General features: G+C 59.6%; 8 protein-coding genes across 8 annotated transcripts; 4 read left to right on the forward strand and 4 right to left on the reverse strand.

The window, feature by feature from the left end:
* Positions 1-3,055: 3,055 nt before the first annotated feature.
* On the reverse strand, positions 3,056-5,846 carry PHYSODRAFT_342899 (hypothetical protein; the record flags this gene model as incomplete). Its single annotated transcript, XM_009541369.1, has 6 exons — positions 3,056-3,421; positions 3,481-3,600; positions 3,837-4,097; positions 4,558-4,911; positions 5,510-5,582; positions 5,767-5,846. The coding sequence occupies 6 exons, from the start codon at positions 5,844-5,846 to the stop codon at positions 3,056-3,058; spliced, it is 1,254 nt and encodes a 417-aa protein (XP_009539664.1).
* A 2,021-nt stretch (positions 5,847-7,867) lies between these two features.
* Positions 7,868-8,762, forward strand: PHYSODRAFT_535574 (hypothetical protein; the record flags this gene model as incomplete). The annotated part of the gene is made up of 3 exons (XM_009541370.1): positions 7,868-8,108; positions 8,154-8,410; positions 8,490-8,762. 3 exons carry the CDS (start codon positions 7,868-7,870, stop codon positions 8,760-8,762), a joined length of 771 nt encoding a protein of 256 aa, XP_009539665.1.
* A 2,950-nt stretch (positions 8,763-11,712) lies between these two features.
* On the reverse strand, positions 11,713-12,583 carry PHYSODRAFT_356224 (hypothetical protein). Its single transcript, XM_009541371.1, has 2 exons — positions 12,290-12,583; positions 11,713-12,210 (listed from the first exon to the last, which is right to left on the reverse strand). Exons 1-2 carry the CDS (start codon positions 12,550-12,552, stop codon positions 11,925-11,927), a joined length of 549 nt encoding a protein of 182 aa, XP_009539666.1. The 5' UTR covers positions 12,553-12,583; the 3' UTR covers positions 11,713-11,924.
* A 1,390-nt stretch (positions 12,584-13,973) lies between these two features.
* PHYSODRAFT_535595 (hypothetical protein) lies at positions 13,974-14,960 on the forward strand (the record flags this gene model as incomplete). Its single annotated transcript, XM_009541372.1, has 1 exon — positions 13,974-14,960. The coding sequence occupies one exon, from the start codon at positions 13,974-13,976 to the stop codon at positions 14,958-14,960; it is 987 nt and encodes a 328-aa protein (XP_009539667.1).
* Positions 14,961-15,123: 163 nt separating this feature from the next.
* Positions 15,124-16,053, reverse strand: PHYSODRAFT_320248 (hypothetical protein; the record flags this gene model as incomplete). Its single annotated transcript, XM_009541373.1, has 1 exon — positions 15,124-16,053. The coding sequence occupies one exon, from the start codon at positions 16,051-16,053 to the stop codon at positions 15,124-15,126; it is 930 nt and encodes a 309-aa protein (XP_009539668.1).
* A 248-nt stretch (positions 16,054-16,301) lies between these two features.
* Positions 16,302-17,930, forward strand: PHYSODRAFT_308039 (hypothetical protein; the record flags this gene model as incomplete). Its single annotated transcript, XM_009541374.1, has 3 exons — positions 16,302-16,321; positions 16,421-16,781; positions 17,010-17,930. The coding sequence occupies 3 exons, from the start codon at positions 16,302-16,304 to the stop codon at positions 17,928-17,930; spliced, it is 1,302 nt and encodes a 433-aa protein (XP_009539669.1).
* Positions 17,931-19,681: 1,751 nt separating this feature from the next.
* On the forward strand, positions 19,682-22,250 carry PHYSODRAFT_566639 (hypothetical protein; the record flags this gene model as incomplete). Its single annotated transcript, XM_009541375.1, has 6 exons — positions 19,682-20,531; positions 20,606-20,720; positions 20,786-20,939; positions 21,002-21,295; positions 21,341-21,921; positions 22,007-22,250. 6 exons carry the CDS (start codon positions 19,682-19,684, stop codon positions 22,248-22,250), a joined length of 2,238 nt encoding a protein of 745 aa, XP_009539670.1.
* A 57-nt stretch (positions 22,251-22,307) lies between these two features.
* Positions 22,308-25,173, reverse strand: PHYSODRAFT_566643 (hypothetical protein; the record flags this gene model as incomplete). The annotated part of the gene is made up of 3 exons (XM_009541376.1): positions 22,308-24,426; positions 24,511-24,703; positions 24,821-25,173. 3 exons carry the CDS (start codon positions 25,171-25,173, stop codon positions 22,522-22,524), a joined length of 2,451 nt encoding a protein of 816 aa, XP_009539671.1. The 3' UTR covers positions 22,308-22,521.
* Positions 25,174-25,265: the final 92 nt, after the last annotated feature.

The following is a 25,265-nucleotide window of genomic DNA, read 5'->3' on the forward strand; positions in this document are numbered from 1 at the left end:
GATCACTAGTCTTGGTCATACTGACCGTGCGTGGAACTAAGTTACCCAGGCTGAAGTCGCTTCGAGCGACTCCTTCCGGCTCATGCGGAGCCTTACGGCATCGTGTGGAACTACGTTACCCACACAGAAATCGCATCATGCGACTTCACAATCCGTTACCGTCTGAGTGACGCGTGTGGAACTATGTTACCCACACAGGAAGTGCATCGTGCACCTTCCTCATCAGTTTAGGTCTGAGTGGCCTGGTGTGGAACTGGGTTACTCACACAGGAAGCGCGTGTAGCGCGTTCCTCTTCAGTTAAGGTCTGGGCGACCGTCCGTGGTACTTGGTTACCCACGCCGGAGGTGCCTTGAGCGGCCTCCTCAGCATTACATGCTCTGTGCGGAACTAAGTTACCCGCTAGTCAGTGGTCCTTGGTTACCCACCTGGTGGTGTCATCGAACACCACCCTTGTCAATGCTCATGCCGAGCAATGACTCTCAGCACTGGAGTTGCTTGTTGAGGCAGCTCCCCAGACCAGGCATAACAGCCCTCGGTTGCAGATACACTGCACATTCTTCATGGAGATCAGCATGTCAATGATGCCTCCCTTCTTCTTCTTCGTCTTGTCGGACGCATCCAGCGCCCTGGCGGTCCCATCGGACGCCCTTGGGTCTGTCCAGAGGTGGGAACATGACTCACCAATGCTCTGTCAGACACAGAGGGCCGACTTAGCCTCAAGGCGTTGTCGCGCTACTCGACCGAGAGCCTGTGCAGCTTGCACGGCGCACGCAGGGCCAAGTCATACTTGCTCAAGACGAGGGCATATACGGTTCCATGCCCAGGGCCGGCTTCGGCACGATGTCCGGGACGATGTACGGTTCCATGTCCGGGACCATGTGCGGTTCCATTGCTGTCAGCGCCCTCGAGCGCGGCAGCCAGGGTCACAGCGGACCCCAAGGTTCTTCTTCGGCCCAGCCTCAGTCAATGAGACCTGACCTTGTGCTTAGACTCTCTCGCAGAGTCTCGGCACTTGTGTCGTTATTCCAACCGACACATCTGGCGACGTGCGAACATCCACGCGACGTCCCAGACTCAATCATGTCTAGGGATACCATTACCCCCGCACACTCACGTGTACTACCGACAACCCACCGTTGTCCTTCACCAATGCGAGCGTCAGTGCTCGCAAGGGACCCCGGGTCTCTGTGGTGTACGCCTTCCGTACACCCATCACAAAGACTCGGGCCAACCCCAGCAAAGCCCTCGTCCTTACTGGTGGTTGTGTCCCCCTTGAGCACCTGACGGTGCATGGCGTCGGCGTCCCCTTGACCCTCTGGTCTTCGGGTAGGTCTTCTTCCCAGACCCAGGCGATGGGCAGACACGTTGATAGTGTCCTAGTCCGCCGCAGCCGTAGCAGCGGGCTGAGTACTGCTCAGCCGAACTCAGATCCATGGGTTCTGGTTCGCTGTCAGTGACCACAGGCTGTACAACAGCCAGAGCACCAGCCTGCTTGTGGCTGTACTCTTCCTGGAGGGCGACTTGGATCGCCTCCTCCATAGTGGCGGTGCGCACACGGAACAACTGCGTGCGCACAGGACCGACCTTCAGGCCGTCCACGAAGACTGTCATCTTGACGTCTTCCGACAGTGGGTTCCCCACCAGCGAGGTTGCCAACGTGTACGTACGCGTACAGCTCGTGCTCCCCTTGTTTGCAGGCAAGGAAGCGCGAGCGCTGGCGGAACTCGTTGTTCGCCGGGAGAAAAGCGGCTCGAAGCTGCTCACACAGCTGAGCCCAGGATGTGAAACATCCAGGCGACATCGCTTCGCGCGTATACGCCCAAGTCCTGGCACGTCCGCCAAGATTGGAGAGCGCGAAGGCGACTCGAAGGTTCTCGGCCGAGATGAGACCTGCGCTCATTGCGATCTCGGTCTCCCGGATCCAGAAGTGAAGGTTCTCACCTTCCTTCCCTTCGAACGGAGGCACAGCTAGCCGCAGAGGCTTAGGCTGCACCCGTTTGGGCTCACTCATCTGAGCCAGCAGGTTTCCCTGCACATGAGCGATGAGCCCGCGTTCGTACTCGTCAAACGCGCTCACCCGCTCGACCTGCTCGGCTGGCGTCGCCGCCGCCAAGCTCCGGAGGGCATCTCTTCCGAAGATGCCCGCCATCTTCCGCACCGACTCGAACTGCGAGTCAGTCAAGTGAGGAAACTCACTTCGGTCCATCGTGGCTCACAGACCTGAGCCACCGAGGATTCAGGTAGACCAATCTACCCGCGTAGGCGTAGGATTGACTACAAGTGCTACCAAGTGTGACGGGGTCACACAGCACAATGCACAGAGGAAGTGCGTGCGGATATTACTATCCAGGTGAACAGCAGTTCACCAGTTCCCGGCCTCAAAGGGAACGGTTTGCTACAAAGGAGTAGGTTATAAGACAGACTGTATTTTGGTAGAGGTTAACTTGGTCGTAATACAAACTACAAGTTAACTATACAAAAGCCCACACAAACTCAAATGGTTGGCTTGCGGAGCTACTGGTACCATGTACCATGTACTCGGGAGAGTGACACCCGTCACTCTTCATGTAATGGGTACACTTGATTGTACCCCGTTACATCCTCCCCCACTTATCTGAGAATCACATCTGATTCTCCAATCAGCTTCGAGAGAATCCGAACACCCAAAGGTCGGATTCTCGGGCGCTGCCGCCGCAAGGCTGGCGCGCCTCATCGTCACGCCCACAGTGACTTGTGCCTGCAGCGGGCACCCCGCGCGGAACCCCCCTGCCCTCGGCGATGTTGGTCGCGAAGCCGACGCGTTTAGTGGCCGTATTCACAGCGCTAGCAGGCGCAGAGTGCCTCGGCACGGGATGCATGTGCCTCCAAACTCGCGGTGTCCCTCGTAGACAACCAGCAGTTGGCGTCGCATGGCCCTCGGGCCCCGCTGGCACGTTCGTGCTGCAGTGCCTCCCGCGAGGGACAGCACCTTTCCTGTCAGCGCGTAGCGTAACCATGGAGAGAGCTGTGCTGCTCATCTCCGGTCATGACAGCGGCCCGACAGGGCCCCGCTCGTCACAGCACGGTGTGCCGGTCGGCCGAATACGTCGGCTCGACCCATGGGCTATGGTCAAGCGCTGACCACAGCCATGAAGCGTCAGGCTTCAACGTCGTGTTTGCTTGAGCGACCATGGCTGCTTCCAGCAAGCCGCTCATCATACAGAGCAACCCGGCGGACTTGTCTAAAGCCCTGCAGCGCGTCACGGCCATCACGTCGCCGACGCTAAGGTGTCTTCCTTTGACACCAGGGTACCGCAAGGGTACTTCATCGTGGTGTGGGGTGTATTGCCCTCCGTCACCGGCGATCGCATCCTGCGTCGCGGCGACCAACACCAGGTCGGTGTGCGTGCAAGACCGCATGGCACACAGTCCATACAGGACCTCAAGGTGTACGAGGGCACCACCTCATACACCAAAGGCACGTCGTGTATGGCACGTACCACGACTGCCATAAGTGCCTCGCGCACCTCAAGTGCCACGTGCACAAGTAGTGTCGCGTGCACTAGGGGTACCTCGCGTACACCAAGTGCCACGCGCACAGTGAGCGTCACGCACCGCGACTATCTCACATGTAGTAAGTGCCACGTGCACGCGTATGGCTTCGCGCCTTACAGGTGCGGTATGTGCCGCGCCAACTGTGAATGTCTGCAAAGGCAACACGTTCGGGTTCTCCCCTCGTGGGCAACACCCATGCTCGGGACTGATAGCTACCTGGCCGGCAGACGTGCCGCGCCCAGCGTAGCAACAGCCTGGAGCTTTGGCGTGGTGCTGATGGCTACCTGGCCGGTAGACGTACCGCGTCCAGTGTTGCAACAGCATCACGCTGCGGCATGGTGTTGCGTATGTACACATGCCATCGTCCGCGGACCAAGCCGCAGACTGCCTGCCATGTCTTTGCCTGACAGAGGCAGCCTTCCAGCAGCGAATGCGCGCGCCATCTTCGGCCCAGCAGCGACAGTAGCCGCTGCCAAGGTTGCTGGCCATCGGTCACCATGACCATGGGACCTGAGCAGCGATGCATCAGGTCCAGCACCTTCGTGCAATACTTCGTGAGTGGCTACACCATGCAGCCACTACACTGGCTTCTACGACGAAGCAAGTCTCATGCCAGAGACCTCGGGAGGAAGGGCACTTCCGATCCCCTCCCCCACTTACGATTTGAGCCCCGGCGGGTCAGGCGCCAGCCGGCCGCCTATCCTCGCGCCGCCCTGCAGCACCGAGTCACCGTGCCAGCAGACTCCGGTGGCACGGGCAGCTACCCTTCTTTGGCTCTGGGTCAACAACGTCGACCAGGGCTTGGCATCTACCAGCCTGGATGCAGTTTGAGTCTGCGTGACTTGACGTGTTACTCTGTTACCCATGTCTTCGGGCAATGACACCCATGACAGCGTACGGCTTGTCCTGCATTCAGAGTAGCTACATGGCATGCACGCATACTCAGACTCAGCCATCTCGGCACCGAGTCATGGACACTTGTTGTCCCAACGCCGCACAGTGCTAGGCGCGACAGACCGTACCAACGATCCCTGCCGCGCAGCGGCCTTTGCCTTCAGACCGAGCATGCTCCTGCATGTGGTCATTGAGGTGTAGCCCTCCGGCAGACACGTTCCAGTCGTGATCGACCATGCTCGCCGAGTCGGCGGCGACGCAACATGCATCGCCGCAGGTACGTCGTGTACCCAAGCCACGTCTTCTGTGCGCATGGCCACAGCTGCGCTGGTCGACACCCAGTCGAACGTCATCCATGATGACCGGGTGCCAAGCCCTTGGAGGAAGGAAGTACTCCTCCCCCGCTTAAAATCAAAGCCGCGCGGCACCTTCAAGAGGACCGTGCGGCTATGACATCGTGACGGTGTCACGAGCCTCTTAAACTCCGTGTGGTCATCCACCACACGCGAGGAGACTCAAGTGACCTGATCACTAGTCTTGGTCATACTGACCGTGCGTGGAACTAAGTTACCCACGCTGAAGTCGCTTCGAGCGACTCCTTCCGGCTCATGCGGAGCCTTACGGCATCGTGTGGAACTACGTTACCCACACAGAAATCGCATCATGCGACTTCACAATCCGTTACCGTCTGAGTGACGCGTGTGGAACTATGTTACCCACACAGGAAGTGCATCGTGCACCTTCCTCATCAGTTTAGGTCTGAGTGGCCTGGTGTGGAACTGGGTTACTCACACAGGAAGCGCGTGTAGCGCGTTCCTCTTCAGTTAAGGTCTGGGCGACCGTCCGTGGTACTTGGTTACCCACGCCGGAGGTGCCTTGAGCGGCCTCCTCAGCATTACATGCTCTGTGCGGAACTAAGTTACCCGCTAGTCAGTGGTCCTTGGTTACCCACCTGGTGGTGTCATCGAACACCACCCTTGTCAATGCTCATGCCGAGCAATGACTCTCAGCACTGGAGTTGCTTGTTGAGGCAGCTCCCCAGACCAGGCATAACAGCCCTCGGTTGCAGATACACTGCACCTTCTTCATGGAGATCAGCATGTCAATGATGCCTCCCTTCTTCTTCTTCGTCTTGTCGGACGCATCCAGCGCCCTGGCGGTCCCATCGGACGCCCTTGGGTCTGTCCAGAGGTGGGAACATGACTCACCAATGCTCTGTCAGACACAGAGGGCCGACTTAGCCTCAAGGCGTTGTCGCGCTACTCGACCGAGAGCCTGTGCAGCTTGCACGGCGCACGCAGGGTCAAGTCATACTTGCTCAAGACGAGGGCATATACGGTTCCAAGCCCAGGGCCGGCTTCGGCACGATGTCCGGGACGATGTACGGTTCCATGTCCGGGACCATGTGCGGTTCCATTGCTGTCAGCGCCCTCGAGCGCGGCAGCCAGGGTCACAGCGGACCCCAAGGTTCTTCTTCGGCCCAGCCTCAGTCAATGAGACCTGACCTTGTGCTTAGACTCTCTCGCAGAGTCTCGGCACTTGTGTCGTTATTCCAACCGACACATCTGGCGACGTGCGAACATCCACGCGACGTCCCAGACTCAATCATGTCTAGGGATACCATTACCCCCGCACACTCACGTGTACTACCGACAACCCACCGTTGTCCTTCACCAATGCGAGCGTCAGTGCTCGCAAGGGACCCCGGGTCTCTGTGGTGTACGCCTTCCGTACACCCATCACAAAGACTCGGGCCAACCCCAGCAAAGCCCTCGTCCTTACTGGTGGTTGTGTCCCCCTTGAGCACCTGACGGTGCATGGCGTCGGCGTCCCCTTGACCCTCTGGTCTTCGGGTAGGTCTTCTTCCCAGACCCAGGCGATGGGCAGACACGTTGATAGTGTCCTAGTCCGCCGCAGCCGTAGCAGCGGGCTGAGTACTGCTCAGCCGAACTCAGATCCATGGGTTCTGGTTCGCTGTCAGTGACCACAGGCTGTACAACAGCCAGAGCACCAGCCTGCTTGTGGCTGTACTCTTCCTGGAGGGCGACTTGGATCGCCTCCTCCATAGTGGCGGTGCGCACGCGGAACAACTGCGTGCGCGCAGGACCGACCTTCAGGCCGTCCACGAAGACTGTCATCTTGACGTCTTCCGACAGTGGGTTCCCCACCAGCGAGGTTGCCAACGTGCGCATCTCCTGTACGTACGCGTACAGCTCGTGCCCCCCTTGTTTGCAGGCAAGGAAGCGCGAGCGCTGGCGGAACTCGTTGTTCGCCGGGAGAAAAGCGGCTCGAAGCTGCTCACACAGCTGAGCCCAGGATGTGAAACATCCAGGCGACATCACTTCGCGCGTATACGCCCAAGTCCTGGCACGTCCGCCAAGATTGGAGAGCGCGAAGGCGACTCGAAGGTTCTCGGCCGAGATGAGACCTGCGCTCATTGCGATCTCGGTCTCCCGGATCCAGAAGTGAAGGTTCTCACCTTCCTTCCCTTCGAACGGAGGCACAGCTAGCCGCAGAGGCTTAGGCTGCACCCGATTGGGCTCACTCATCTGAGCCAGCAGGTTTCCCTGCACATGAGCGATGAGCCCGCGTTCGTACTCGTCAAACGCGCTCACCCGCTCGACCTGCTCGGCTGGCGTCGCCGCCGCCAAGCTCCGGAGGGCATCTCTTCCGAAGATGCCCGCCATCTTCCGCACCGACTCGAACTGCGAGTCAGTCAAGTGAGGAAACTCACTTCGGTCCATCGTGGCTCACAGACCTGAGCCACCGAGGATTCAGGTAGACCAATCTACCCGCGTAGGCGTAGGATTGACTACAAGTGCTACCAAGTGTGACGGGGTCACACAGCACAATGCACAGAGGAAGTGCGTGCGGATATTACTATCCAGGTGAACAGCAGTTCACCAGTTCCCGGCCTCAAAGGGAACGGTTTGCTACAAAGGAGTAGGTTATAAGACAGACTGTATTTTGGTAGAGGTTAACTTGGTCGTAATACAAACTACAAGTTAACTATACAAAAGCCCACACAAACTCAAATGGTTGGCTTGCGGAGCTACTGGTACCATGTACCATGTACTCGGGAGAGTGACACCCATCACTCTTCATGTAATGGGTACACTCGATTACAAGAAGGTTCCCCCCGAACACGCCGTCACTCTCGTCACGTCGCGGCTAGTAAGCAAAATCGGAAGTGCCGCCTTCGCTGCGCTCGGCAGCCTAGGTACGATTATGTGGACCACCTTATTATGTTGTCACGGGCTTCACACGGACTTACGGACACACGTACAGATCTCTCTCTTAGATGTTTGGAGAGATAAAGGTGTATCTCTTAAACCGCTGTAGCGCTCTAAAGTATAAAAACAAAGTGTGTAATCATTTCGATATCATGGTACCCAAATGCTGGTACATCTTGAGGCCAAAGCTGAATGCGCCAAGATGATGGCACTGCAAGTGCAGCTGACGGAGCTCTTTGCGCAGCGCTCCGGAGCGCCGGCGGACGCGGCTGTCGCGTCTCGGTGGGCGGGTCGCATCCACGACGCCTTCTACGGGGCGAGCGCTCCGTCTCCGCGCGTCTCCAACAGGTTCGTGGAGCTCGAGTCGACGCTGGCGCAGACGTTCGCGGGGCTCAGCGCGGGCAGCGAGAGCGATTTCTGGGGCTTTGCGGTGCTCGTCGTGCTGCGTCTGGCCCAGCCACGGGCAGAGACGCAAGCGCCAGCAGCAGCAGCTGAGGCAGAGGCAGAACAGACGCAGCCGCCGCTCGCAGGTGCCGCCAATAGCAAGCCAAACGTGAGGAATGAGAAGGAGAAGAAGAAGCGATCGCAGCCCAATGCGCCGCTGGCCTTCATGGTAGTCAACGCCCTGCGGGTACTCACCACAGGAGACAGTAGTGGCCGCCAGCTGACAGGCTGCCGAGCCCAAGGAGAGCAGAACGAAGCTCTGCGAGACTTTTGCGTGCGAGGTCTGCGAGACGCTGCGTGTGTGGTACGCGTCCTGTGCGCGCTGCAGTAGAAGCAGCTGCGATGTTGTTCTCACTGTTTATACTTTATACTTTGCGTTGCAGGACCAGAAGCTGGTGGTGGAGATGGTGGAGCTCTTCGCTATTACGGACATTGACGCACAAGCAGTTCGCGCGGCAGCCCAGAGCCTTCTCGCTTCGAAGAAATACACGGCGTTGATCAAACTCTTGACCATTTTCAGCTCAGTGGGGTGGTCTTTCGAGTCAACGATCAAGACGATGGCCAAGTCGAAGGACTGGTCTCCAGCAGAGCTACTCGCCAAGACTTTTGGAGGACCTGGGCGCAGCAATGGTTTGGGCTCAGCGTACTGTGTTTAATTGATATTGTTTGGTGAGGTGCTGACGAACTTACGGTACTCATTCTGGCAACGACGTGCAGATCTAGCGAAAGTACTGGTGCATGAAGCTATCGCGACGCAGGACGTCAAGCGGGTACAGCTGAGTAGGATGATGACTATGCGGGTGTCAGCCAAACCCCAACATCACTTTCTTACAGCACCTGCTCTCGACCGTTGTGTTGTAGGCGCACCGTATTGTCTACAAGTTTGGACTACAAGAAGACTTCCCCGATATTGGTGTGTACCGCACGGGTGCATCCTAAAGTAGTGTGTGCTAGCTCACATGCCGTTTGTTACTTCTTGCTTTCTGTAGATCTCTTGTACTGTCACGACGGATTGATGAAGCTGATAGAACGGCAGCGCTGGCAGATGGCGCTGTCTTTCGCCGGAAACGATGCATCTCTCCAGAAGCTGTTGTTCGAGCACGTGATGGCTGCTGGAGAGATTCAATGGGCTGCCCGACTTGCGCAAATACTCGACATTGCCGATTTCGAGTCCCAAGTCGAGGAGATGGTTGCGCAACGAGGTTCGCTGCGAGCGAATGGTCTCTCGCACTCTGCCAATGCAGCTGCCCTGAGTGGCTGTTTAGCCCTTGAGCTGGAGGAGGACACCATTGATTTTTGCGATACGGAGGAATCACTCCGTGGTATGATGGAGTATTTTTTTGGTCACGGGGAAGACACCAGTGCGGTCGACAACGCCTCCAATAACACAACGTTCGACGCGGATCGCATCATTGGTCTGGATGTGGAGTGGAAGCCAACGTCGACTAAGATCGCGGCCTCCACTGGCTCGACAACGACCACCGCAGTGGCAAGCATTCTGCAGATATCGTCATCATCACGCGTGTTTATTATCGATCTGCTGGCGCTGCAGGTGCGTGGCTCTGGCTACGTTTGTCTGCACGGCTATCACCGTACTAACCCGGTGTTCGTGTGCCAGGATAATGACTTCTTGTTTGATAGTTTCCTTGGACGTTTATTCACCTGCCCGTTTCTTCTCAAAGTTGGGTTTGGCTTCGACACGGATTTGAAAGGTACAGAGCTAGTAGCCGTGTCATAATTTGAAGATGTTACCATACTGACCATAGTGCTCGAAAACGCTATTGTAGTGTTGCATCAGACCTTCCCAGAGCGCTCCAGTTTGATTCGTATTGATCCGTTTTTGGAGGTATGTCTGTCAGATTGGGATGAGTTTGTTCGAAGCACTCTCATTAGCAGCAACTTTGTACTCGGTACAGCTGAACGAGGTCGTCTCCAAGTTGCTGGGAATCTCAGTAGGCAACAGCTTGTCGAATGCAACGAGCCACATCTTGGGTAGACCTCTCGATAAGGTGAGTCTGGTTTAAATGAAATCGGTATCAAAAATTTGCTGAGAGACTGACTACTGGTTGTGTATTCAAAATTACTCAGCGAATGCAAATGTCGAACTGGGATGTGCGTCCGCTAACTCCAGCTCAGCTTACTTACGCCGCCTTAGACGCTTGCTGTCTGGTTCAGATGACCAACAAACTGTAAGCATCACATACTTCGATGTCTGTCTGGGTGAATAATTTAAACTGACAAGGGAAACTTTGCAGTCGTAGGGACGAGGATGCTGAGCTACCAACTTGGCAGCATACAGCTGCTGAAATCCATGAGCTGGTTTATCCGTCCCCACTGAGGAACGAGGAAGCATTGGAGGCAATTGAGCTGCGGAATAAATACCGTCAAGACTGGGTCGACAGCAAACTGCGGGAAGGCTTCGGCAACGTCATCGCCAGCCTGCTAACGCCGCAAGACGTCGTAGGATACTGGGAGGAGCGCAAGAGACTACATCAAGAGAGAGGGTTCAAGCTGGTACAGACTGGAGGTGGGGCGAATCACGAGATTCTGGATACCGCGCTGACATTTCTCGACCCCCACACTGTTAAGGGTCTGCTGGAGCAGTCGCAGGACTCTGATCATCCAGCCGCGTTCGTAGCCGTCAACGCTATATGCTTCTTCGCCGACGGTGAGGCCGGTGGATTGATTGACTTGACTGGGATAGGTACTCGGTGCTAATGGTTGCTATATCGTGTTCCTTGATGCGTTGACAGAGGAGCCATGCGTCGCTTGCATCGAAGCGAATTGCAAGTTGGACACTGCGCAGCTAGCAACGCTCTGTGGCGTCAGCCGACGACGAATCAAGCTCGCGACGCCGGCGGAGTGTTGCGAATACTTCGGTTTTGAGCCTGGCACAATCCCTCCGTTTGGCCACCGCCCAGCACGTGCTGCTTCCGAGGAATCGGCGAAAGACGGCCATCGTATTCGGGTTTTCGCCAGCAGCACGTTGCGGTGTGTCGAGTCGCTCGTGTGCGGTGGGGGGTCCCATGAAGCGTTGCTGTGGCTCAACTCGAAGGCGTACTTCGCTCTGGTCGATATCGAGGCCACAGGGGACATCCAACGAGGCGTTTCTGCCATCGAAGCAGCGACGTCCGTGGAGGAGGAACCAACTGCTCCGTTGAATACTACTACGACATCCACAGCTGGACGCAAAAGGCAGGAGCCGATCCGCGAGTACAAGTTCCTGGCCGACTCGATGGTGGCGCGCGTCGGCAAGTGGCTGCGAACTATCGGCATGGACGTCGTCATCTGGGACCCGTACTCCGTCCCCAAGAAGACTGCAAGCCAGGACCACAAGGCGGCGCTGCTGGCGCTGTCCGTGTGCGAGCAGCGCATTCTGCTGACTCGCGACAAGAAGTTGGCCAACCGACGAGACGCCGGCGCGTGCTTCGTGGTGTCGAGCGACGACCCGTTCCAGCAGTTCCAGGAGATCAAGGCGCACTTCGCGCTCAAGCTCGTCAAGGACGAGATGATGTCGCGCTGCTCGCGCTGCAACGCCAAGGGGTTCGACGTCGTCGACCTCGACTACGTGCGCAAGCAGACCGAGGACCAAATTCACCCGAACGTGCTGGAAGTTGTGACCGAGTTTTGGGTCTGCCGCGTGTGCCGCAAGATCTACTGGGAGGGCCCCAAGTACGACTCCAACTACGCCAACCTGCTGCGGATGTTCGACGCCGACAGCATCGTCGACTCGCTCTAGGATAGCTCGGTCACTGTTTGCTTGTAGAAGAGAACGCAACTATACTGTCAAAGCGCCTACTGTAGATGCCTACCGGTAGTTAGTTGATGAGCAGCGTCTCATCGTCGTCGTAGCCAAAGTCCTTCTTGTACTGCGAGAACAGGCGCTCGATCTCGGCCACGTACTGCGCGTGCACGGCGCGGATCTCGTCCTCCGTGGGGTTGGCCGTGAGCTTGGTGGGGATGGGCTTGCCGTAGACGACTCCGAAGCGCTTGCCCTTGGGCGGCTGCTTGGGCATCCACATGAACTTGCCCCAGAAGATGATCATGGGGATCTTGAGCGTCTTGCGGAAGAAGTCGATCACGCCCTGGGGCGGGTTCCACATGCTGCAACAAACAAATAGCCAAAACCAGTCAGTTCTAGGCCCTTCCTCCCTCCTCTCTCCTCGAGTGCATAGGGACTCACTTGTAGAGCCACTTTTCGCCGAACACGAAGCTCGGCACGAGCTCGGCGCCGTGGCGCATGGCCAGCTTGACGAAGCCCAGGCGCTTCTTGAGCACGAGCTCGTTCACCTTGGAGTTGGGGTCCGTCTTGAAGATCTCGGGCACGCCGCCCGGGTACACGACGATGCTGGTGCCGTCGTTCAGCACCTTGTCGGCCGTGGACCGCGAGGCGTCCACGCCTCCGAGCCACAGGCACAGCTCGCGCCCGAGAGGCACGTAGAACATGGTCGAGGCGCCCAGCGCTGCGCAGTCAAACAAGGCCAACAACAGTCAGTCACTCCCTCCCTCCCTCCCACCTTTCTCGCTGCACTCACCTCGCGTGGGGATGCCCGGGAAGACCTTCTCCCAGTTGCCGCCGTAGGTCGAGACGCGCGAGAGCACGATGATGCCGTGCGGGTGGAAGCCGAAGATGTACTTCTTGCTGCTATCCAGCTCCTGCTCGCGGATGACCTTGATCCTGGCATCATGCAGCACGCACACACATACACACACAGTCAGCACCCCAGCAGGAAGCAATAACTCTCGCGCCCGTACCCGAGGAACTTGGCGCTGAGCCCCCAGATGCGGCCGGAGCGGAAGGCCGGCCACGGGTTGCCCTTGGCCGTCTTCTGGGCGCCGCTCAGGAAGGACGGCAGGTAGAGCGCCACGAGCGCCACGGGCACGTAGCCGTAGCCGATGCGGTAGAGATAGTAGAAAAGCACCAGGAAGGGCACGCCCCAGACGTTGTAGTGGATGGTCACGAAGCTGAAGAGGTCAGTCACGAGGCTCTGCGCCCACTGCGGCACGCGCGAGTCCTCGGCGAAGAATCCCGGCGTCTCGTACACGAACGGGGCGTCGGCGTCGGCCTTAGCGGGAGCGGCCGAGGCGACGCCAGCGTCGTCGTCGCGCGCGTCTGCGGTCTTGAGCTCCTGCGCCGTCATGTCCGGGAGAGAAGTGGGGCGGGGGGAGCGTGTGGCTGGCGGCCGAAGCGCGAGTGATGTGGCGGCAGCCGCGACCTGATGTCACGGTAACTTCAGCTTGTTGGTCAGATTAGTCAACACTTTTGCATAGAGCGGCCTTGGTGCTGGGTGGTGGAAGGCATTCCGCCGAGCGACTGGGTGGATGGCAGCAGGCTGGGCTTCTGCAGAGGCACGACGTTGCTGCTTTCCGGGGCGACGAAGGCGACCTCGTTCGTCTAGGCTATTTAGACGCTGCCAAGTTGGCAGCCAAGGAGGCGCTCGCAACTCGTGATCTGCTTCGCGTGCTTCGACGCCGTCATGACGGGCGGGCTCTCCTGCCTCAGGACACTGCTGAGCGCGACGTGGGGCTTCAGCTGGCAGGAGGATCATTGCAGTCGGAGGAGCGGGGAGGGGGGGGCTGCTTGAAGACAAGACGAAGAGCTGGAACGCTGGGAGCGATGGATCGACGTTGACGCTCAATGGGGGACTTCAGCACCATCGCGGCCAAAGACGAGATGGCGCTTACAGACAAGGTGGAGTGGCGTGGTCATGCTCGACGAGCCGGCAAAGTGGTTGCTTATTGCCATCTAATGCTTGCTGGGCCAATCGCGCCCCGTGATTCGCGGAAAGGGCGCGCCCCGCTTCAACTTGCTATTCCTGGGTTGAGTTAGCCGTCATTGATACACTTGGACCAAGGCGGCGACGAGCATGGGCAACCTCCTCGTGGCGTCCGTCTGCCGCGCGCACAGCCGCTCCGAGGCCGTGTACGCGATCGTCCGCGCGCAGGTGGGCGCGCTGCGGGGCCGCCAGCGCCGCGGGTCCCCGCTGCAGCGGCGGTGCGCGGCGCAGCAGGCCGCTCTGCTGCGCGCGCTGTCCTCGAGGATGGCGCTGACGACGGCCGTCATGAGCTGCTGGGCCGCGGCCGCCACCGCCCGCGCGAGGGCGGCGCTCATCGCGTCGCTCGTGTTCATCGCCAAGAAGTTCGTCGCCAGCGCGAGTCCGCCGCGCGCGCTGCCGCGGGACTTCGACGACGTGTTCGACGAGTTCAACGCGGTCTTCGAGACGGCGCCGCGGCCCACGAGGACGATCCGCGAGCTGCAGCACAGCGCCAAGCTGGAGGCGGCGGAGGCGCTGAAGGCTGCAGACGCAGAGCAGAGCGACGCGCCGGAGGACGGCGACAACAACAACAACAACAACAGCTCGACGGAGGAAGACGATGGCGAGGCCTCGTGCGCCACAGACGCCACCGACCAGCTGAGCGATCTGGACGACGAGTACGAGCTGCTCCCCAAGCTGGAGGAGGACCGCGCGTTCTACGCCGAGCTGGACGGCAACCAAGCGGAGGGCGGCACGAGCCAGACGGAGGGCGAGCGACTGCTGCAGCTCGCCTCGAGCATCTCGGACACGTCGATGCACGTGGAGGAGTACATCCTCAGCGGCAAGCACGACAACTTCGAGGCCATCACGGGCGACGTGGACGAGCACGCGGCAGACGCCGGCGAGAGCGAGAAGAGGGGCATCGTGCGCGTGCTGCTGGCGTACTGCGCGTACAGCGAGGACGCCAACTACTCGAGCGAAATGGTGGGCACCGCCCAGGAGTGTCTGCAGGTGTGGCAGGGCGACGAAGACCGCGCCTTCAAGTCTCTCGCTGTGCTCTGCAGCGACGTCCCGCGCCTCTGTGCGGCGCTCGAGTGAGGTGGAGACTATCCAGCTACCACTACATTTATTATTTGATAATGATGGAGATTGAATGCACTTTTTGTTCCTTTTGAGTTGGAAGAGCGGCTCATACAGCAGCTACCAGAGGGCTGCGTGCATCAATGTATGATGGAATACCGGTAACGTTAGACTGACACATTCACTTGCGAGGCGGTGGCCGCGTCTTCGCCGCTCGATGTTTGGCCGCCCTCAGACGCTGCAACTGGGAGCCCACAGGGTCGCCAAAGTGCTGGAACGAGTCCACTCTCGCCGAGAGTGGGCTAGAGTCTCTCACAGCTGAAGCAGCAGAGTCCCTCGAGCTGATACTGCGTCGCGACTTGGACGGCTCTGACCGCCGACTCGACGGCCGCCGCTTCTGCGGGATGTCCTTGAACACGACTGCCCTCGACGCCAGCACGTCGTCCGGATGCACGTCCAGCAGCGGGATGCCGAGCCCCAGGCGCTTGGCCTCCTGCTCCCTGCTCCTGCGCTGCTTCTTCTTGCCCCTGAACTGCGCCCGCAGCGCCGCGTTGCTGGCGTAGTCGTCCTTGAACTGGGCGTCCTGCAGCTCCACGAGCGCCTCGAGCCCGCGCGCGCGCCTCTTGGCCGCCCGCTTGTCTTCGTTCTCGTGCTCGAGTCTGAAGAAGGGGTCGCTCTGCAGCTTGACGGCCAGCTCCGGGTCGTTGAGGCGCTCCGTCTGCGTCTCCTGGGCGTCCGCCGCCTCCGCCTTCTCCCTGACGCCGCTCACGAGCTCGTAGCCCCGCGCCCGCGGGTCCGTTCGGACGACCATCTCGCCGCCGCAGCCGGCGCAGCTCATGCGGAACTCCCACACCGTCGTCGTGAAGTAGCTGCCGGCCTTCCTCTTGCGCGCGTTGAAGCGCACGCCCCGGCCGATGTGGACGTCGCAGTGCGCGCACCAGACGCTGAAGGGCATCTCGAAGCGCACCACGAGCTCGCCGTCGCTCGCCAGGCGCTTGGCGCGCTTGCCCAGCGGGTGCGACCCGTGGAACTGGTTGAGCGAGCCATGCTCGGGCCGCCACTCGGCCGGGTAGTAGTAGCCGTCGGCCTGCGCCGCCGCCAGCGACGACATCGGTGTCGGAGGTCGGAGGTGTCGGAAGTGTCCAGGTGGCTACATTTGGTGTGCAGAACACGGGAGCGCGTGTTGTACCGCAAATCGGGTACGGCCGCAGTTTTCAGCAGACAGAAAACCTTTAGAGCGGCCGCCCCATGCGAGGCCCCAAGACCACGACGCACGCGCCCCACGCCGGCAAGACGGCGGGCGCCAAGACGGACCTGCTGCTGCACCGCCATCGGCTGCTGCGGCGCTCGTCGGGCTTCATGCTGGCGCGCAAGTACCGGTAGGTGGCCTCCCCTTCCCCCCTCCCAATAGCGATCAAAAGTACTGACGACTGGGGGATCTCTCTCTCTCTCTGTTGGAATATCTGTGCGCTATGCAGCAACCCGTGGCCGTCCGAGAGCGACTTCGCGCGCGAGCTCAGCAGCCGCTTCATGCCCCGAGCGGGCGAGCGCGGCGCGGCTCCGCAGGCGGCGGCGTCCACGGGCTCCACGAGCAGCAACAACAGCGTCGTGGGGCTCAACGGACCCAAGGGCTACACGCGCGAGGAGCTCATCAACTTCTGGAGGGAACTGTCGCTCGTGGCCAAGCGGCGGCTGCTGCGGATCCGGCGCGAGACGTACCTCACGGCGCTGGACCAGTTCCTCGTGGGCCAGAACTTGTGCTGCGAGTGTCACGACAACGTCATCGCCGAGTGGGAGGACCACGAGCGGAAACGCTCCGGCAGCCGCTCGCTCCAGGACGTTTTCAGCGTCTTCCCGCCGTTCCTGGACGACGACGAAGACGACGACGATGAGGAGGACGACGAGGATGATGAGGATGACGAGGATGATGAGGAGGACGATGAAGAAGAAGATGATGAGGAGGAGGAAGACGACGAAGAGGAGGCAGACGAGCTCGAAGACAAGTCGGACGAGGAGATGCTGGCCGCGGAGGAAATGGTGCTAGAGGAGGAGGAACTGGTTTTTAAGTATGAGCTGGAGCGCGAGGGACGACGAGCGGCTGGCGGCAAGGGCGGCGGCATGCTCTCGGACGAGTACCTGGCCGCGCTGGAAGTCGGCAAGCGGCAGGAGGACGAGCTGCTGCGGCTTATTCAGAAGGAGGAACGCTATATCATTATTCGGGAGGACCACACGGACTTCATCATGGACCTCATCCGCTGCGGCGAGCAGTTCAGCTACGTGTCACCCTTCCGGTCGGGCTTCGACGACGACGACAGCGAAGACAGCGAAGAGGACGATGACGTCGACGACACATGCCCAGGCGCCAACACTTCACACTTGGCGCAGGAATATTTGCTGGAGGTGCTAGCCATCAAGTTTAGAGAACAGGTGCGCGTCTTGCTTACCTACCTACTGCCGGATATGGCCACCACAGAGCTAATCTTTGTTTCTCGTTTGTTTGTTCACGGGCAGCTGGAGGACGCGTACCAAGAGGCGTTGCAGCACTCGCTGGCGATCCAGGCGGAGCTGCTCCGAGACGAGCTCGCAGACCTCAAGGCCAGTCAGAAACCCTCCTCCAGCAGCAGGAAGAAGAAGAACAAGAAGGAGAAGAAGCGCCGAAAGAAGGAGGCCGCGGCACAGAGAGCGCTGGAGAAGCGAGATACTGGCTCCCAGTCGTCGCGCGCGTCTGCGTCCCCCAAGCACAAGCAAGCAGCAACCACAGCAGCAAGGCGTCCAGTGAAGGAGCCGCCTGCGTTGCCCTTGACCGACGCGAGCGGCGACTCGGACACGGAGGCGCGCGACCCGGAGGAAGACGAGATCGACCGCGAGGTGGAGCAGTTCCGTCTGCTGCTGGAGAAGATCAACGCCGAGAGCGCGCTGCGGTCCCGGAAGAAGCTGGTGCTGCCCCCAGGCTCGTTCGCGCATCTGACTTCCATGGCCGTCTCGTAGAGGAAAGAGGGACGCACAGCAGCCCCCGCCTTGCCTTGCCTTGCCCTGCCCAGAATGATATGACATTTATCCACATCGGTTGAACCCCCCCCCCCCCCCTCCTTTAATAATCTAATCTCCCGGGCGACCAGTTGTTGCAGTTGAAGTGCTTGGCGCCAAGTGGCCCAAGTCGGCCACTTGTTGCCGCCAAAACCCAGCTGTTTTCGTATCTAGCGCTTTGTATAGAGGAGTTGCCGACCTGGCGGCCGCGATCTCAGTCGGCAATTTGAAGCGAAAGACGCAAGCGGAGCCAATGGCGAGGCGGCTGCGGTCCCAGCAGCAGCAACAAGAGCAACAGCAGCAACAGGCGGCCGGGGACTCGGAGTCCAACGCCGCCGATGTGTGCGCAGTGTGCGAAGAGCAGTCGCAGCGCGTGACCGTCAGCTGCGCCGCCTGCACCAAGCTCTTCCACTTGGGCTGCCTCACGCCGCCTCTGCGGCGCCGCCCACAGCTGGCGGACGCCTGGCAGTGTCCGGGCTGCAGGGCGAAGAAGGCGCCCGCTGCCGCCACTGGGAAGCGGAAGAAGTGCGAGGAAGGAGGAGGAGAAGAAGATGAGAAGGCGAAGGAGGAGACGGAGCAGCCAGCGCCCAAGAGACGGCGCGTGGCCAGGAAAGTCGCCAAGAAGGAGGAGAAAGAAGACGAAGAGGGCGACAAACCAATCGCCAAGACGCTCCCCAAGCGGCCGAACGGGAAGGCGGCCATGAAGAAGAAGAGGAAGGTGGAGGAGCAGCCCCAGCCGCCAGCCGCCAAGGCTCGAGGAGGTGGTCGCACGGCTCGCCGTGCATCGTCCCGCAAGTCGGTGGTCCAAAGCAGCGACGGCGACGATGACGATGACGATGACGATGAGGACAATGATGCGGATAGTGACTTTGTTGGGGAGAGCGTCTCGGAGGGGGGCGATGACGAGGATGATGACGATGAGTCAGAAGTGGAAGATGCCCGTCCATCGGCTAGAAAACGCCCCGTGGCTGTGGCTAAGAAATCTCCTGCAAGGCACAGGAACGCAGGGACTGGCCGTGGGAAGCAACGAGCTTCTCCTGCGGTAGTCGTCTCGGAAGTTGCAGTAGCAGCCAGCAACGCACATGTGAGTGACGTCGACTCGTTGGACATTGAGTTTGTTGGCGAGAGTGACGAGTCGGAGGAGGAGGAGGATCCGTACGAAGGCCCGCACTACTTCGTCGAGTACGCGGCCAATGCTAGGGCGAAGGTAAGCCTGTGGATCTTGCTGCATGCAGTAAAGTTATGCCTAACGCTTTGTGCCCAATTGAATGCAGTGCAAGAGCTGCGAGCAGAAGTTCCAGGCGAAGCAGCTCCGCGTCGGTGTCAGCATCCGCCACTCGATCTTTGGGGACACCACGTACTACAAGGTACGTGGGCAATCTGAGGGCTGTTATCCAGAGTATTCCTCTGACATGGTGTGTGTATATCTTATTATGCAGCACTTGGAGTGCACTGATATCGGGTTGAAGGCTGGACTTGCAGCTAATAAGCCTAAGGAGGAGGAAGACACAGACGTTGAAGGGGTCGAGAAAAAGCCCACGAAGAAGCAGCAGCAAAAGAAGAAGAAGAATGATGATCCGATCGACGGTCTGTCGAAGCTCCAGCCGGCGGACCAGAAGCGCGTTCGTGAGTACATGGAGCAAAACGACTTGGACGGCGTCATCGATGAGCGCCTCGAGCTCTCGGACGACCACTTCAACAAGAAGGGCCGCATGCCAGAGAAGGAGCCGTCGAAGTTCCTGACGGCGACGCTTCTTCCGTACCAGCGAGAGGCACTGGCCTGGATGGTTGGGCAGGAGGAAAGCGGCTACAGAGGCGGCATTCTAGCGGATGAAATGGGCATGGGCAAGACGATCCAGGCCATCTCCCTCATGCTTGAAAATGTCCGAGAGGAGGCCCCATCGGCTAGCTGTAAGGCTGCAAAGGGCCGGAAATCCTCCTCATCTGTGCGCGGCGGGACGCTGGTTGTGTGTCCTCTCGTGGCCGTCATGCAGTGGAAGAGCGAGATCGAGCGGTTCGTCGAACCGGGTCACCTTTCCGTCTACATTCACCACGGCAACAAGCGCTTGGATTCCATCGAGAAGATTGCTTCGTACGACATTGTGCTGACGACGTACTCGATCATTGAGAGCGAGATTCGCAAGACGCTGGGCTGGTCGAAGGTCGCGTGCAAATACTGCGGGAAGAAGTACCTGCCGGACAAGCTCATATCGCACAACAAGTACTTCTGCGGGCCTGATGCGAAGAAGACAGCCCTGCAGGACAAGCAACAGAAGAAGAGACCCAAGAAGAAAGCCGCTGGAGAGACCAGCGATGAGGAAGAAGACGATGACGATCTAAAGAAACCAGTGCAGAAGTCGAGAGGTCGGGCGACACCGCGCTCAAAGAAGGAGGTCGAGGAGAAGAAAACCGCTCCCCAGAAGGCGAAGGGCAAGTCACCGTTGCACCAGATTGACTGGACGCGCATCGTTCTGGACGAAGCTCACTATATTAAAGACCGGAACTGCAATACGGCTTGCGGTGTCTTCGAGCTCAAGTCTACCTACAAATGGTGCTTGTCAGGTATCCCCTCTCTCTACAGGCTACTGCTTGAAGTTACTCTTGCTTACATCTATTACTTGTGCTCGCTGCTGCAGGAACACCTTTGCAAAATCGGATCGGTGAATTGTTCTCCCTCGTGCGGTTTCTCCAAGTGAAGAAGTACGCGTACTACCACTGCAACGTGTGCGATTGCCAGATGCTAGATTACAAGTACGTATCCCCGCTCAATCCTAATGATCCTGCGGTATCTAACCTAGTTGCTATGCTTACTCCAGCTTTCCCGATAAAAAGTGTGCGCAGTGCACTCACAGCGCCATCCAGCACTACTCCTACTTCAACAAGAAGGTGGTTATCCCGATTCAGGCATACGGCTACGTTGCAGAAGGCAAGCTTGCAATGCAAAGGCTGCAGAACGACGTTCTTCAGCACGTAAGTATGCCTGTCATTTCAAATGAGTCGTGTGAATAATGCTAACGTGGTGCATTTTGTAGATTTTGCTGCGCCGTACCAAAGAAGGCCGAGCAGACGATATTTCGCTCCCACCGAAGCTCGTGCGTATTCGAAAGGATCGCCTGGACGAGCGTGAAAACGATTTCTACGAGGCGATCTACACGCAGAGCCAAGCGCAGTTCAACACCTACGTGTCGTCGGGGACGCTGCTGAACAACTACGCCCACATCTTTGACCTTCTTATCCGTCTTCGCCAAGCCGTGGACCACCCGTACCTTGTCATTTACTCCAAGTCCAACCCAGCCCTCCAACTCCCGAGTTCAGCTGCTCCATTGGTGGAAGAGCAGCCCTTTGATACCAACGCTGGTAGCAGCCCTGAGGACGAGCGAGTGTGCACGATCTGCCACGAATACTTGGAAGATGGGGTCACTGCAAAGTGTGGGCATGAGTTCTGTCGGGAGTGCGTGAAAGAGTACATCGAGTCGCTTCCGGCTGGAGGAGAGGCGACGTGCCCAACCTGTTCAAAGCCGCTGACGGTCGATTTGTCCCCACCAGTAGAGACAGATCTGGGGAACATTGGCAACGAGGCGTCAAACTGCAGGTCACCGAAGGCTGTAAACTTGTCCAGCTTCCACCGGAATAGTCTTCTTCACAGGATCTCCGACATCCACGCGTTCCAGTCCAGCACGAAGATAGAAGCGCTGATGCAGGAGCTCGAGCTCATGCGTATTCGCGATCCGTCCGGGAAGGCCATCATCTTCTCGCAGTTCGTCAACATGTTGGATATCATCCAACACCGGCTGCAACTTGGCGGCATCAAGTGCGTGAAGCTTTCCGGCAACATGACGATGGCCGTGCGAGACCGAACCATCAAGTCCTTCCGCGATGACCCGACAGTGACAGCGTTCCTGATCAGTCTCAAGGCTGGCGGCGTCGCACTCAACCTGACAGTCGCCTCGCAGTAAGTGTTTGATGGGTTGTGCTGAGTGAGCTATAGCTGCTGTTGCCTGACTGACGCCTTACGTGTTGTGTTCTGTGTCCTGCAGCATTTTCCTGATGGACCCGTGGTGGAACCCTGCGGCTGAAAACCAGGCGATCGATCGCACGCATCGCCTCGGCCAGTTCAAGCCGATCCAAGCCACGCGCTTCATCATTGCCGGCACCGTCGAGGAGCGCATCCTGAAGCTCCAGGAGAAGAAGCGCCTGATCTTCGAGGGGACTGTCGGCGCGAACGTGAGCGCCATTTGTCGCCTGACGGAGGAAGACCTGCGGTTCCTCTTCGCGACGTGATCCAAGTCGTCCCATGCCAGCCGCCGCCTCTCCTCCTTTGGTCATCGCTATGCATGTGCTGTTCACAATGCTAGTTGCTGTATTTGGGAGCGAGTTACTTATCGAGCTAAAGCCAACTAATCAGTACACAGTGAGCATGTATCAAAAACCAGCAAGCCAAAAAGTAAACAAGAGTACACAGGCGCTCAACAAAATAATACGAAGTGCAGGAGGCAGGCAGGCAGGGGGCTGGTTGAGTCGCCAGGCTGGAAGGACAGGACACCAATGCCTCTCAATGCGTGTACTCGGACGGCATCCCGGCCACCCCATACAAAAACGGCGACGCCAGTTGGGGGTCGTTCTGCTGCTGGTACGAGGGTATGTACTGCAGCGGCAGTGTCTGCACGCCAAAGTGGGCGGTCGGGACAGGAGGCATTGCGTGCTGGGCCAACCCCAGTAGCTGCTGAGGATAAACGGCAAGCGAGTGCTGCTGTTGCTGCTGGGCGTGCTGCAGTTGCTGCGGTGATGGCTGCTGCGAATACATTCGATGGGCTACGTAGCTGCCATAGTCTTCAGCGCCTCCAAACATTCCCGGGGAATGCGAGTGCGCTGCTGTCTGCTTCTTGTGGACGAGCTGCTTGGGCGCTGGGAAGGGCTCCGGCTTGCCGCGGTGCAGCCCCGAGCTGCCGAACACCAGCGGGCGGTAGGACTCGTGCTTCTCGAGCAGACTCGAGTTCTGGAAGCGCGCGATCATGGCCTGCTTGCCCTGCAACCGCGCGTACGAAATGGCGCAGACCTTCTCGCTGTTGAAGTTGGTCCACTTCTGGCCGTCGAACTCCTTGTGGAACGCCTCGATGTGCGCTGCCTCAATGAAGTTGATGAAGGCGTAGCCCATGTTGCACTTGTTCTTGAAGTCGATGGGCAGGTAGAAGAAGTCGTAGTTGCCGCGGTGGTTGCGGTTGATCTCGGCGAGCAGCATCTGCTGCGTGTACTTGTTGGGGATGTTGCGGATCATCAGAGTTGTCCGCTTGTCCTCGCCCGACGCGACCTTGGCGATGGATAAGCTGAACTCGCCCGTGCCCTTGTCGTTACGCCCCGTCGCCGGGCGGCCTGCAGAGCTACCACCGCCGTGTGCATTCCCAGCGTGTCCGCTGCTAGACGCCACACTTGTCCGGAAAAAGTGGTCGTTGTTGCCGAAGCTGCTTCTCATGGATGGGGCGAATTTGGTCTGCATGCGCTGCCGTCCGCGAAAGTCGTAATAGGCCTGTTGCTGCTGCTGCTCGGAGGCGGAAGGCGAGACCTGGTTGTTGGAGGGCTGCAATTGATGAACACCCTGCTGCTGGAACGACGAATATCCATTTGCGCGACTAGACAACGAGCCGATGCTGTTGCTGCTGCTTGAAGACGGAAGCGTAAACCCGTTTGAATATGCCGCCGAGTCGCCGAAGCTGCTGGACGACAGAGAACCGCCAAGATACGCCGAGGACGAGTTGCTCCTGGCTCGAGGCGCCGGCCTCGCCCAGATGTGCTGCTCCTCCTGCGGCATTAGCACTGGAGACGTGAGCTCTCCGGCTCCAGGATACGTGGCCGACGTTGCGGACGCCATCGGGCTGTTGTTGCTGGCGCCGTCCAGGAAGGACGCGTTGAGCGACGACGCGACGGACGATGTCGGCGACGTCAGAAGCGACGTGCTGCTGGACGAAAAGCTCTTGGGGCGGGCCCGAGTGAGGCGCGGGTGGGTCGTGGCGGCCCGGTTCAGGCACTCCTGGAAGAGCTTGAGCTTGGAGACGTCCAATGTCGGCGGCGTCGTGCGAGCCACCGACAGCGAGCCGCTCGCGTGGAAGGCGCGCGAGAGGCCGTTGAGCGCGGCCGGTAGCGCGCGCGAGTCGCCGTACTCGACAATGTACTTGGCGACCTGCGGATCCGGCTGCAGGATGCTGGCCACTTGACCGAAGCACGCACAGACCTGGCGCAGCTCGACGGCCGTTACGGCCGGTCCGCCGAGCGCGAAACGCACGAGCAGCGTGGCCGAGTTGACGTCGTCCGGCAGCTCGTACGGCAGGCAGAAGCTGATGACGTCTGCGTCGGCGCGCCAGCGGTCAACGGCAGCCACGGCGCTCGTGAGATCGAAGAAGGTGCAGAAGAGCAGGCCGCCTGCAGTCAGCTCGCGCCGCGTGCTGGCCACGCCCCCGAAGTTCTGCAGCGACAGCAGCAACAACCACAATCAGTCGGTCAGCGCTAGCAGCTAGGAGATGGACAATAAGATCGCGTGCGTACTTACATTGAGGCGGTCCACGACACGGCGCACGTCCAGCGCGTCCCAAGAACCGGCGCCGCAGCGCACGACCACGTGGCGCGAGGCGAAGTCCGTCCGCATGGCGTCCCAGAGCTCCCCGAGCTCGCTCAGCTCGGCGTGCGCTCGCCAGCGCTCGGCGTCGCCCAGCGCCGCGTAGTCCGAGAAGCTGCGCGGGCGCCTCTCCGCTGCTGTAGTCGTAGTAGTCGGGGCTTTAGCTGTGGCTGCTGTGGCCGTAGCGCTGTGGGTCGAGGAGTCCTCCTCCTCGTCCGTGGCGAAGGCGAGCGCGCGCAGCGACTGCGCGAGGGCGTCATCAAAGCCCCAAAGTCCGTCGGAGACCTGCGAGCAGTGGCGCAGCTCGTCGGCCGCGGGCGAGTTGGGCGCCGAGGCCGTGGACGGCGGCGACTCGTAGCTGCTGTCGGCCTCGTCCTGCTGCTGCTGCTGCTGCGGTTGGCTCTCGGGGCGGAAGAAGCGGAAGCGGCCCGTAGTCAGGTGCAGGCTGCTGCGGTGGCGCGCGCGCGAGCAGTCGACGCACAGGTCGAGGCGGCAGGCCTCGCAGCGCAGCGCGGCGGTGACGGCCGCGCACACGTCGCAGGGGCCCGGCGCCGCGTCGTCGTCGGCTGTAGCGGCGGGGTCCTTGCGCGCCACCATGGGAGGGTCGGGAGGCTGGTGGAGATCTTTGCGCCGGACGGAGAAGCAGGCAGTGTGTTCGCTCGCTGGCCTCGGCCGCTTCCGCGCCGCTC

The sequence above is a fragment of the Phytophthora sojae genome (genome assembly GCF_000149755.1).
Source record: "Phytophthora sojae unplaced genomic scaffold PHYSOscaffold_23, whole genome shotgun sequence".
NCBI classification, from domain to species: Eukaryota; Oomycota; class Peronosporomycetes; order Peronosporales; family Peronosporaceae; genus Phytophthora; species Phytophthora sojae.

Coding starts and splice junctions, on each gene's coding strand:
- PHYSODRAFT_356224 (XM_009541371.1), bottom strand. CDS start 12,552: ATGTTCTACGTGCCTCTCGGGCGCGAGCTGTGCCTGTGGCTCGGAGGC. Junction 12,211..12,289: donor GGCGAAAAGTGGCTCTACAA/GTGAGTCCCTAT, acceptor TGTTTGTTGCAG/CATGTGGAACCCGCCCCAGG.